The 11,997-nt window shown below is 47.2% G+C and overlaps 5 protein-coding genes across 5 annotated transcripts; 4 read left to right on the top strand and 1 right to left on the bottom strand.

The window, feature by feature from the left end:
- Positions 1-34: 34 nt before the first annotated feature.
- On the bottom strand, positions 35-2,075 carry F4812DRAFT_469022 (putative cytochrome P450; the record flags this gene model as incomplete). The annotated part of the gene is made up of 6 exons (XM_047938833.1): positions 35-518; positions 596-969; positions 1,037-1,195; positions 1,253-1,288; positions 1,343-1,585; positions 1,710-2,075. The coding sequence occupies 6 exons, from the start codon at positions 2,073-2,075 to the stop codon at positions 35-37; spliced, it is 1,662 nt and encodes a 553-aa protein (XP_047792706.1).
- Positions 2,076-2,687: 612 nt separating this feature from the next.
- On the top strand, positions 2,688-4,805 carry F4812DRAFT_417336 (fungal-specific transcription factor domain-containing protein). Its single transcript, XM_047933162.1, has 5 exons — positions 2,688-3,225; positions 3,278-3,361; positions 3,438-3,721; positions 3,780-4,001; positions 4,056-4,805. Exons 1-5 carry the CDS (start codon positions 2,847-2,849, stop codon positions 4,623-4,625), a joined length of 1,539 nt encoding a protein of 512 aa, XP_047792705.1. The 5' UTR covers positions 2,688-2,846; the 3' UTR covers positions 4,626-4,805.
- Positions 4,806-5,288: 483 nt separating this feature from the next.
- On the top strand, positions 5,289-6,893 carry F4812DRAFT_263516 (NAD(P)-binding protein). The gene is made up of 3 exons (XM_047930833.1): positions 5,289-6,390; positions 6,510-6,675; positions 6,731-6,893. The coding sequence occupies exons 1-2, from the start codon at positions 5,477-5,479 to the stop codon at positions 6,634-6,636; spliced, it is 1,041 nt and encodes a 346-aa protein (XP_047792704.1). The 5' UTR covers positions 5,289-5,476; the 3' UTR covers positions 6,637-6,675; positions 6,731-6,893.
- Positions 6,894-7,059: 166 nt separating this feature from the next.
- On the top strand, positions 7,060-8,367 carry F4812DRAFT_417335 (uncharacterized protein). Its single transcript, XM_047933161.1, has 4 exons — positions 7,060-7,495; positions 7,566-7,691; positions 7,782-8,066; positions 8,146-8,367. The coding sequence occupies exons 1-4, from the start codon at positions 7,299-7,301 to the stop codon at positions 8,213-8,215; spliced, it is 678 nt and encodes a 225-aa protein (XP_047792703.1). The 5' UTR covers positions 7,060-7,298; the 3' UTR covers positions 8,216-8,367.
- Positions 8,368-9,160: 793 nt separating this feature from the next.
- F4812DRAFT_456395 (FAD-binding domain-containing protein) lies at positions 9,161-10,996 on the top strand (the record flags this gene model as incomplete). The annotated part of the gene is made up of 5 exons (XM_047936982.1): positions 9,161-9,442; positions 9,517-9,733; positions 9,813-10,198; positions 10,255-10,631; positions 10,735-10,996. The coding sequence occupies 5 exons, from the start codon at positions 9,161-9,163 to the stop codon at positions 10,994-10,996; spliced, it is 1,524 nt and encodes a 507-aa protein (XP_047792702.1).
- Between the last annotated feature and the right edge of the window lie 1,001 nt (positions 10,997-11,997).

Raw genomic sequence — 11,997 nt, 5'->3', positions numbered from 1 at the left:
ACCTACCTAGGTAGTCATATCCAAAGCGACAGGGTTAGTCCTCAAATATCTGTCCCGATAGTTCGGAAAGCTGCTCATCCTTCCAGATCAACCCTTCAGGCATGGTCTTCCACCGACCCTGTTCATCAAGTAACTTTGATACCTGTTCCCATTCTTCTCTCACTGTGCGGGTTTTCTGGTCGTCTCTAGGTACTATTCTTGCTGGAAACGGCCTTGGGAAAGACATTAACCCCTCGGTCAAGTCGTTCATATCTGGGATAATCTCTCGGTTGGTATCGGGATCTATGTCTCTTTGGAAGTCAAATGCCCAAAGGAAGCGAGAAATCGCTAGAAACAGAGAACGATCGGCGATATGCATTCCCTGGCACCTGCGTCTACCTGCTCCGAAAGTAAAATGGTCTCGTTGCGCGGCATCCGGGTTATTTGCCGAGTCCATAGATGTCTGATGATCGTCTATGTAACGCAGCGGTTCGAACTCCCGAGGCAATGCATGCCGCTGAGGGTCATTGTGCACAGCCCTATTCGCATGGCGACAAACAATAATATCAGCTTAACGATTGACAATTCACCGTCACATGCCATGGCCAGCACTTACCAAGTATTGAGGATAACTGTTGCACCTTTAGGGATGCGAAAACCAAGATACATATCATCTTGAGTAACGGCGTGGGGTATGCCTAAGAAGAACCCAGGCATCCAACGTAGCGTTTCCTTTGCACAAGCCCGGATATATGGCAAGTTTGGGACGTCATTGAGGTCAGGTAGACGATCACCACATACGCGGTCAAGCTCGACTTGAGCTGCTCTAGCTACGTCGGGGAAAATGATCATGGCTTGAATGAACCCCATCAGAATACCTGCAGTTGTTTCAGAACCGGCTTGCAGTACTGAACCGCCGATATACGCAGCAAGGTCATCGGAAAACCTTTCTTTCTTCTGCATATTGACGAGGTCGACGCAAACACTTGGCTATATATTTCTTGAAGGTTAGCACGAAAACCCCGGTCGAGTCTACTCCTAGAATGCAAGTCAATACCTTGGCGGTACCATCATGTAGTGATTTCTTGGTATTGAGATAATATCCTCGAAACAACTCCAACTCTCTTTCGTGGATCTTCCGCCCCTCACTTTTGATGTTCAGCATACTATCTGGTAAGCGTCTTAAGATAGGTACGAGATCTAATAGTGCAGCAGTCTAATGGGCGAAACACAATTAGCCTTAGAATTTCTAGGATGAATAATTTTAACCAACCCGGGATGCGATCAACTCAGAGCTGCGATCAAATATCTAAGGAGGGCGTCAGCACCCATAATTCCGACAGTCTTAGAAATGTATGCATACATCAAAAATTTCCTTGAATCTTCGATCGTCAATAGTTGTGGTACGAAAGCCGAATGTCATCTGCGTTGTCAACGAAGTCGTATAGCGGCGAAGATGGTCATTGAAATCTGATGGACTTTCCAGAAAGCCCATTAACATGGCCTTATTTTCAAGGTCTTGATAAGGCACATAAGTCCGCGCTGCGGCGACGCTCAGTATACGATGAACGAACTTCCGGACCATTTTCCAGACCCCATGGTTCGGCTGTGACTGAGTGATTAGATTTATCTCATACCCCTTTTTACCCCCCCCCCCCCCCCCCCCAACGAGTTGGAGAATGAAAACACATGATAGGTTAGGTACCTACACCTAGAGACTAGACACATACCATAAACAAGACTCTGAGGCCACCGCTTAGGATATCTTGCCCTATATAAGACTCCGGTCTCGAGGAATAGATAGCACCCCGCTTATCTGCCAGGTCCTTGATCACCTGATCAGAATTGAGTACGATCATAACTTTATTCCCCAGCATAAGTGAATATATTGGACCATACTCTCGAGCCCATTTTTCGAATTGTTCGTGGCGCTTCTCTGTTGGTATCTGATGTAGATTGCCGATAAGGGGGAGAGTAGGAGGGCCAGGGGGGTAATCCTTGGGTCGACGACCGAATCTGCTGAGTCGCCATATTATAATAACTAGGAATACGGTAATGCAGATAGTATATGGATTTGTGAATTTCTCAAGAGCCATGTTGATAGTTGTCAATAATTAATTACTGGTGATTTCTAACGAATAGTTCCGTGGACCGAGTGTCGATATAAGGATCTACTGAACCGTACGTCCTCAAGTTGTCAGCTAGACACGGTGGAGTAGCTGATCAATATCCGTTCAATCAGAATTCATTGGAGCCTACCTAGATATGAAGATAGAATTGATTTACTTACTTCACATCATGTCTTTTCCTTGGCCTTAGGGTACTTGACGCTATACAACTACCCTCGACTAACATCACGGATTGTAGGTACCTGGTTACTTACATGTAGGTATCCCTTAAGGATACATTGATACATGTAGATGTACAAGCCTCGGGTTACACCCGACATCATTAACGAATTTCCAAGAACTTTTGATGATCTGGTATTGTCCAGTACATGGTACTCAAGGTACATGAAGATACTTATATAGGTACCTAAATTGGTACTAATCCATGTACTGTGCAAACCGTAAGACTTCGAACGTCGCACCCGCTCTTTCCACCCTGAATTCTTGGCAGCTTATGTGCATATGCAGTGTAACCTGAATTCCATATAATGGGCAAGTGTCCGAGCTCCAAAAATTCTTAGAAGATTCAATCTTAGAAATCTCCCACATTCTCAGAGACTCGTCCCAGACACATTCCCAGAACAGCATCTAAGCGAAACGCCATACCTCAAGCTTTATCCCGCTACCCGTTCCGACAAACACCCAATCACTACCGGAATAAACAAACTCTATTCGTACCTAACGTACCACTTACCACTTATGATGGATGCCAAGATAATAGAGAAGGAGATGGCATTGGCCATTGCCAATTCGGCCGTCGGCGAATGCCCCGAGATAAGAAAAAGGGCCAATTTAAAGGTGACAAATATAGATCACGACACTTGTCTCGATGATACTACTGCAGCATGTGTAAAGTCATTTCCGCATAAGCGGAACCTCAAAGGTACTGGCCTTCGACTGTCCTGGCCTAATGTCGGTGACAGCAGACGCGCGGTTGTTGGAAAATTGCCGTCGCACGCCTCACAATATGGGGCGTCACATAATAACAACGGTCCTTATTCTTCGGATGCCCGTATTACTCATGTGTCTTACGCGGATATTGAAATGCACTATAGCATTACAAATCAGGTAGCTAAAGGTATGTCTCTCTACTAACTGTATTGGGTCGTCGTCGCTCTAACACGTGTTAGAATCCACCCAACCGGTATTACATATACCGTTAGTATGGAATCCTATTAAATTGGAAGTTGGTGACACGAGCCTATTCGATTACTGTGAGTTCATCCGGCCTGTCTGGGGACTTTAACATGGTAGATTCCGTAAATTCAGTAACTGATAATGTCCACCTAGTTCGATATAGTGCATCACAATCTCTTGCCGTATTTGGTCATGATCCAATAGATTTAGGTAATGCACTGATCCGAATTTCCCTGGCAAGCGAGACGACGTCTGCTGTAGCAGCACTCCAGTCACTACTAGCTTTATCTTCACTACACCGTCACGATGTTCATTCACAGGCTGTGGAGCTAAAGATCTCCGCTCTCAAATCCCTATCGGCCGCAGCAGGGAGCCACTTTGGCACCACGGAAGCAGCACAACATGTTGCCGCAGGAATGCTGCTATGCTCTTTCGAGGTCAGCTCAACTCCCCATATTGATATTCGCCGTAGTGCTAACGTAACCCATTACCTAGGTCCACCAGTCATCTTGTACCTCGGGACAATGGCTGTGGTATTTATCCGGAGTTAAGAATCTTATTAAAGCTACCGGCCTCGACAAACACACTCACGACAGCGATATAGCTATGTTGTTGGATTGGGTGTATTACTATGATGTATTAGCACGTTTCACTCTGCGGCACTGGGATAGAGAAACTGTGGAAAATACATCAGCTGAATCAAGTATCCGTGCAGAGGTTCGTATACCAGATAACGAAAAAAGGACACGCTCTAATGAATACCTACATCAGGCTTCCCAAGCGGCACCTTCAGCTCTCACTATGGTCGAGATGTTGTCGGAGGTTTGTGATGCGGTATCTACCCGACCGCCGGCTAGATCATCTCTCGAGGATATAGACGACTACAAAAATTTCCTAAAAATCCTCGACTGGAGAATCAGGGCTATTCAAGTGAAACGCATGGCTAATGACACTACCGATGCGCCATTAGTGATGGAATTATATCAGCTAGCTACATTGGTGTATCTCAACCGTGCGTCAGACAACGTACTTAACCAGACGAGCAGGATCCAGCAGCATATCGATAGGGCTTTCACTCTGTTCTCCCAGCTGGAATATTGCGTTAGGCAGTTTCCCATCTTTGTGTTAGGATGCGAGGCTCGAAGGGACGACCAACGGGCGGCAGTTCTTGATCTCATATCAAGATCTGAAAAGCATGAATCTTCGCGGTCATTTAACCACGTTAAGCTACTAATTCAGGCGATTTGGGCGCAAGACGACTTGGCTAACGGGGAGATTAATTACTGGGATAAGGTAAGCTATATAATTAGCCGCTGCTCAATTCTCCCTACCTTTGTTTAGATTAGAATACCTCATAGGAGGAAAGAAACAAGGTCGGAAGCAGTTAAATTCCTACTGTACTACATTATTATAAATCTATGTTGCCACTATGTACCTATAGTCTAGATAGAGGTATCTAAGGTAAATTAGGCAAACTCCGAAGTCATTATTAATACCAAAGGTTAGGTACTTACATATGCCCGACTTTAGGAGGGATGTTGTGTCGGAGTGTAGTAAGAAGGATTACTCAAATAGGAAATTCTCACTTAACGAATTGGGAAGACTAAAAGTGGAGTAAAACTTAACCAATTAGAAAAATGAATGAAAATGGAAAGATACATTGGTACTTGCCTAATGTACTGACTATGACATCCTCCTAAAGTCGGGCTCTTGTGGTCCCCTACCCGGGGGGGCCCTCGGCTTCCTAGGTATTGGTAAAGGACCTAATGCCCGAACTTGTTCGGGATATTGTATTAACCCAGTTCGTCCCGATTAGGTACACTCCGAAGTCATTATTAATACCAAAGGTGCCTATACCTACTTACATATATCCTGGGTATTGGTAAAGGACCTAATGCCCGTACCGAACTTCCATGTTCAACTTGTTCGGGTTCGGGATATTGTATTAACCCAGCTCGTCCGGATTAGACAACTCGGCACTTTAAGCGTTTTTATTGGATGATAGGTATTGAGCTGGGACAATACAATATCCCGATCAAGTTCGGGCAATAGCAGGTAGGTACCTACTACCTATTACCTATAATAATCAATAGGTAGGTACCTAACTTGTGATTTCTTTATTCCTCTTTTTCTTCAATCTCAAGTACCTCCATCATCTAAATCTCCTGGTATTAGTCAATTCAAAATTCAACATGGCTACCACATTTGATATCTCACCGGAGAAAAGGGCAAGCTTCCGCCATTATCTCTATCGTCAGCTCTTCGTTACCCCTCCTCCTGTGTTACAGCGCGATGTAAACTTAAGTGGGAAGACGGCCATTATCACAGGGGCAAACGGCGGGATAGGATTAGAAGTGGCACGTCAACTTCTAGATCTCGGCTGCAAAGTTATTTTAACCGTTCGCGACGAAAAAAGGGGAGAAACTGCCCGACAGGAGCTTATCAATGGCCGGTCTCTTGCACCGGAATTTGTCCAGGTCTGGAAACTGGACTTATCATCTTACGAATCCATCATAGCCTTCGCAGAACGTGCTAAGACTTTGAAGAGCCTCGATATCGCCATTCTCAGTGCGGGCATATTCAAGGTCACCGAGTCATTCAGCAGCTCGACTGGCTACGAAGAGGGCGTGCAGATAAACTTCTTGGCAAACATGCTTCTCACGGTGTTACTGCTCCCCATCATCAAGGAGAAGAGAACTCCAGGACAGCCGGGTCACATTTGCGTGGTGTCGTCCGACACGGCGGCATGGACCAAATTCGAGGAGGGAAGTTCGACGCCTGTCCTCCCCGCGTTCAAACGGAAGTCACCCAATTGGGATATGTCAGATCGCTACGGAGCCACGAAGCTGCTCGGACAGCTATTTCTCACAGAGCTCGCGAAACATGTCTCCTCATCCGTGGTTACTCTGTCCTTCGCCAACCCTGGTTTCTGCAGCGGCTCGGAGCTCGCGCGCGAAACGAGCGGAATTATCCGCGTGGCTTACAAGATCCAGAGCTACATTCTGAGCCGAAAGAGCTTCGTCGGTGCGCGCACGTTGGTTCATGCCGTTACAACGCTCGGCGAGAAGGCGCATGGACAGTACGTCGAGGACGCAAAAGTGCAACCGTGAGTATTATTACCTACACCGCATATCCCCCCCAAAACGCCGGAATGTCCTAAACCATAAAAGAGGTAACTACCTAACCAACTACTTTACCTGAGCTGACATGCATTGTTCTGGGCAGAACGGCCGTTCTCATGTACAAACCCGAAGGATTGCGTCTTTCGAAGCAGGTTTATGAGGAAACATTAGATGAGCTCTCATTCGCGGGCGTCAGAGACATTATCGATCAGGTGTCGAAGGTTAGGTAGTGCGACAGCCGCATTCCAGGGAATATTTAGGATCTACCGGTAAGACGGAAGAGGAACTGGCTCTTAGTCCATGAGCTAATTTGACTGTTACTAGACTTACTTCTATGCAGAAATACGGTTAGTAGGTAGTAACAAGGCCAATCAATAGTATACTTCGGCTGATTGGGAGGCTGTTGGTAAGATAGGGCATTTATCTAATATATGTTGTAAGAAGTGTAGACTAGTCTTTTAATACTACTTGCCTACCTCCTACCTAATTGCCTCTTGCTCCAAAACCGCATGTCAGTCTTACGTGCATATCTGTCTACCTACGCATGTTTGTGTCACAACAAGGGTGTATTGTTTGGGGGCTAGATCCCATGTACTATGTAAGATCGTGAGATATAAATCTACCGTGAAACAACAACACCTACTTACACGCATGTAAGATAACACAGCACCACCTCTACGCTGAATTCCCAGGAAAAGATAAGCATATTCCCGGGATACCCCGCAACGTAAGATAACAAGGTGGTATCTCCGATGTAGCACAATGAGGCATATTGGTAGCCTCGTCTCGCAATAGGATGCGTAAGCCTCTGAGCATAGCATAAGGCGCAGACCTTCCCCGAGACCTAGGAATTCCACCACGCCTTACCACCCACACTGGGTAAGCAAGCAATATGGTGTATGGCTGGCAACTCTGGCTCTCACCCCGCCCTTCGAGGCGTACGGATACCCCGCGCGAGTCCCGTATGCTCTCCCCGAACGACGCGGCGCTCTACGAGTTCCTATACGACGAGGACGGGCGTTACGCCGTGAGGGAGACTCACTACGCGGATAATAAGGCTGTTCGGGATGGCATTTCTGGCCCGCCACTGTGAGAATGACTTTGCGATTTTCTAACTTTCGGCCTTGGTGGCCTCCCCCCCTGACTTACGACTGAGCAGGCACATTCACATTCGGCAAACCGAGTACTTCCAAGTCCAACAGGGCGCACTAGCAGTTGTCAAGAACGGGAAAGAGTCTGTTATCACCAAGAACGACGGGATCCTCGTGATCGCTCCCGGCGCGCGGTAGGTTCTCGCCGCACTCTTTTAAAATCGGTGCAGTTCTCTTGCACATTCATTGCCTTGGGTTAGGAACCTAACTAAACAAATCTAAAGCCATCGGTTCTGGGCCCATAGCCCCGTCCGCGAAGACCTTGTCTTCAAGGTTTGGGCCGAGCCGCAGGATCTCGGCCACGCTTTTGACGAGAGCTTCCTGCGCAACAGCCTGGGATATCTTCGAGATTGCCAGCAGCAGGGCATCGAGCCGTCCGTGTTCCAGATGGCCTTGCTCGGATGGAGCAGTGACACTATCTTCGTCACTCCGTCCTTCTGGGTGCCGATATGGATTTTAAAATTGGCTCAATACGTGATAGGCCATTTCATAGGGGGACTGTTGCTGGGGTAAGTAGCAGCGGGCTTTTTCTATGGGTCTATTATCATAGCTTTAGGTAGGTACGAAGCTGACATTGTCTGCGTATAGGTATAAAGCGACATATCCCGAATATAGCATAACGACACAAGATGACTCTAACAAGAAGAAAAAGAAATAATACTCATGCTGATATGGTGAAGAGTTGTGTGGGAGACATAGTACACGAGCTTGTTCTCTGGGCTTGTGATACTTGGCGGGCACTCTTTAAAATGACCCTGGATAGTTCAGCTTATTCAGATTACTTCTAACAATACAACAGAATTTGATTCACTGTAACCTGTTTCCTACTGTAACTCGTATGAAGGGCGACGTACTTCCTAGGCAATATTCCCGCTCGTACAACGTTATACCAAACCCCCTTTTCCCGGCCGGAGGCTGCGGCCCGGAGTATGTTTGAGCTTACATAGCACTTCCTTCGCGCCTCTTTAATCCTCCTTTCAGCCCGGATTTCCTTTTATAGCACATTAACTGAGCGCCTAGGCGTTCAGCTTCTACTCGGATCGTACCTACTATCTAACTATGAGAAGTCGCTTAGTTGGTATCGTGTAGGGCTGTTTTCGATGATATCCTTTGATAAAAATCAACTATCTAGGTCTGGCTTCTACTGGATAACGAGTAAGGTTGTGGGAGGGAAGTGAAGGATTTCTCATAGGTAGAAGCATGGCTCTAGCCTTGTCTACCCTGAAGAAGGCACCCTAGACGACTCATAGTGCCATCGACACACTACTAGGTGTAAAAGTGTAAAAGTGTATTTATCAGCATGGCCCGAAATAGAACAATCCCATCAGGCGTAAATGGGCCTCTTATTATTATCATTACAGCTGAGCCTCTAACTGTGCCTCGTCGTAGAATGTCTCTAGTCATACTCACTTCTCTTAGAGCTGAGATTATTTGAGGTTGCACGACAGATACTCCGAGTTGGGACCTCGCCGCGTCTACCATAGTAGTGAAGGCTTCTAATAAAGATATATATATCGTAATTAGTTACTTACCATTCCAGTTGTTCGCTTCCTTTGTTTAGAGTTCTCCATATTCATACAAAGTCATTCTAGTCGTATCTAAGATGTTCGTCGTAAACAGAGCCTCAACCGCGACAAGCTGGACCTCGCTAGTCCTCTGGCTTTCATTCTGCTTCAGTGGCACATACGCAGCCGCTACTGCAGGACTTGTCCCGCGCGTCGACCTCAGGTCGGTTCTGACGAATCAGAAGTGGTCTGCCGACACGACCATCTCCTTCGCCGGCTCCCCGGAGTTCTACAACGTCACCGAGCGATGGACTACGTTCAGCGCCCCAACTTACAGCGCTGCTATCAGCCCGGCTACGGAAGACGATGTTGCGAAAATTGTACGCGAGCAGCTAATCCTCGAGTACCGAGTTCAAAGACGGTGTTGTTTTTTGGGGGGCTAACTGGATGCTAGGTAAAACTTGCGAAATCTCACAAGATCCCATTTCTTGCTACGGGGGGGCGTCATGGATACACAACCACCCTTGGGGATCTCCACGATGGCCTGGCTATAGATCTTAGCGGCTTCAAGTCGCTTCACGTAGATGCAACTGCTCAGACTGTAACGGTTGGTCCTGGTATACGGGTGGGGGATATTTTTGAACCGTTATATAAAGCCGGATTCGACCTTCGTAAGTTTAAAGCCCAGTAACTGACCCAATTACACAATAATACACTTCGACATGCTCTATGGCTTCTAACATGCACTAGAAACTGGAAGTTCTTCCTGTCCCAGTCTCATCGGCGTAACACTCGGCGGCGGTGTTGGACGTTACCAGGGTGTTTATGGCTTGATCACAGACGCGCTAGTTTCCGTGAGGCTAGTTACAGCCAAGGGCGACATTATTGAAGTGTCCAAGAAGTCTCACTCTGATCTATTTTGGGGCATTCGCGGAGCGGGTGCGAACTTCGGCATCATCCTATCCGCTACTTACAAGGTCCATCCGCTGACTGACGGCGGCGATGTTTTCACCGTCGAGTATATCATTCCAGCAGAGAAGAGCTCTACATACTTCAAGACGATAGAGTCTATGAGTCCTCTACCTGCGGAACTGGCCTCAATCATGCTTATAAATTCTAACAGTACTACGAACAAGGTATGTCTTCTGCAATTGCCATGCTCAGAATGCATTCAGCTGATACCAGACCATAGACACAAGTCCAGGCCCAATGGACGTATAAGGGGCGCGAAGACAAAGCCCGTAAAGCCCTAGCCCCCATCCTCGACCTCGGCCTCGATACCACCCGAATGGCCAACGTCCCTTGGAACGAGCTCGTCGTCAGCGCGTTTGGGAACATTATGGATTCCATCTGCCGAGCGAACATCACGCGCGACCTGTACAGCTGGAACATGAAGAACTACTCCGCGTCTACGTACTCCGCGTCGTTCGCGAAGATGGATAATTACTTCGCCAAATACCCCGGCGCGCGCAGCAGCATTCTCCAGTTCGAGTTCTTCCCCAACCAAGCCATGGCAGCGGTGCCACGCGACGAGACGGCGTTTCCTTGGAGGGACACAACGGGGTATATGTGAGAAAACCTCCCTCCCTCTCTTGTAGACTTGGATTTTACATGCACGCAGTGCGTAGATAATATGAAAAGCATACCTGACTAACCAATCTGACCTCGGCAGAAACTTCAACATGCTATTCGACGACAGAGACGACGCGACACAGAACGCCTCCATCGCGCTCGGGCTGGAGCTGCGGGGCGATCTCGTAGCCACGTCCGGGTATCCGGAGCTCACGGTGTTCGTCAACTACGCCCACGGCGACGAGACGCTGGAGCAGATCTACGGCAAGGACAAGCTAGGCCGCCTGGCGAAATTGAAGAAGGCCTGGGATCCGGATCACATGTTCAGTTTCAATAACGGGCTGCCGACTCGGTATCCCTAAAACGGGGGAGAGTGACATGAGAAGTGTCTGGTTTCTTACTCGATTCCCGCCATTGTGCAGGACCTTCTGTTGCTGTTAGGAGGTACATACCTACATGTCAGCATGTACGTGGGGTACCTTGTTTGTTGTAGACTACATGTATTCCTAGCATCTATCTTAGATGATAGCCCGTAATAGTTACCAACACCTGGTAGCTGCTTATTCAAACAGCTCTAGAATCCCCAACATACAACTAGTAAGGGGTGGTTTACCTGTAATGCGTGCGCGATAGCCGACTACCGATCTGTGAGATATTCTTCGTAATGCTTTAGAAGGGCCTAGATCTGTGGTATGGTTGAGGATCATACTGGCTATGTCAGATTAGGTATAGCGATGGTTGGTTGTTATTGTTAACATTACATTCACGGCTTTGAAGTAGAATTGCAAGAAGTATAGGTACCTAGGTACCTAAGTACCTCTGAACTAATGCATGCACGGGATTGTGCATTAGCGCGCAATCTCAGAAGATACATAGTACAAAGTACAGTTATAATCACGGATAGTGTTACACAATCTTACATCAGCCACCACAGCCGCTATGATCACAACTAGTCTTGTGTAACAACTTGAAATTCATTTTGAACTCCTTTAAGAAAATTTAAGGACGAGAAAAAAAAAAAAAAAAAAAAAAAAGGCAATGCCAGGGAAACACATTATCTTCGCGGTCCACGCCTCCAGGACACAAAGACACGGCCTTCGGAGCTGCAGCCGTTTCTGGTATGGTCTTCGGGGTAATGGTTATGAGGCTGATTTTAAGTCCGAATTCTTTCATTATCTATCTCCTAGCCTCCTTGGTGGGAAGACTGCGCGTTGCAGTGATTGCGGGATGTGCGTATTCGAAAACAAGATCAGCAAGCGAACTTGCTGCAGTACCTCACATCACATAGTAGGTTAGGTAGGTACCTAACTCGCTAGCCAGGCTGCCAGGCTGCATGTGAGTTTAGGAGGTAGATACCAGGTAT

This window comes from Daldinia caldariorum (genome assembly GCF_022478825.1).
Source record: "Daldinia caldariorum strain CBS 122874 unplaced genomic scaffold F4812scaffold_3, whole genome shotgun sequence".
In the NCBI taxonomy this organism is placed as follows: domain Eukaryota; kingdom Fungi; phylum Ascomycota; class Sordariomycetes; order Xylariales; family Hypoxylaceae; genus Daldinia; species Daldinia caldariorum.
This window is presented reverse-complemented; position numbering and strand designations above follow the sequence as displayed.

Bases quoted from the DNA above. Each gene is read 5' to 3' on its own strand.
- F4812DRAFT_417336 (XM_047933162.1), top strand. From the start codon at position 2,847: ATGATGGATGCCAAGATAATAGAGAAGGAGATGGCATTGGCCATTGCC. The intron at 3,722-3,779 runs GTCAGCTCAACT...CCCATTACCTAG, and splicing joins TGCTGCTATGCTCTTTCGAG to GTCCACCAGTCATCTTGTAC. The intron at 4,002-4,055 runs GTTCGTATACCA...TACCTACATCAG, and splicing joins AATCAAGTATCCGTGCAGAG to GCTTCCCAAGCGGCACCTTC.
- F4812DRAFT_263516 (XM_047930833.1), top strand. From the start codon at position 5,477: ATGGCTACCACATTTGATATCTCACCGGAGAAAAGGGCAAGCTTCCGC. The intron at 6,391-6,509 runs GTGAGTATTATT...TGTTCTGGGCAG, and splicing joins GAGGACGCAAAAGTGCAACC to AACGGCCGTTCTCATGTACA.
- F4812DRAFT_417335 (XM_047933161.1), top strand. From the start codon at position 7,299: ATGGTGTATGGCTGGCAACTCTGGCTCTCACCCCGCCCTTCGAGGCGT. The intron at 7,496-7,565 runs GTGAGAATGACT...ACGACTGAGCAG, and splicing joins GGCATTTCTGGCCCGCCACT to GCACATTCACATTCGGCAAA. The intron at 7,692-7,781 runs GTAGGTTCTCGC...ACAAATCTAAAG, and splicing joins GTGATCGCTCCCGGCGCGCG to CCATCGGTTCTGGGCCCATA.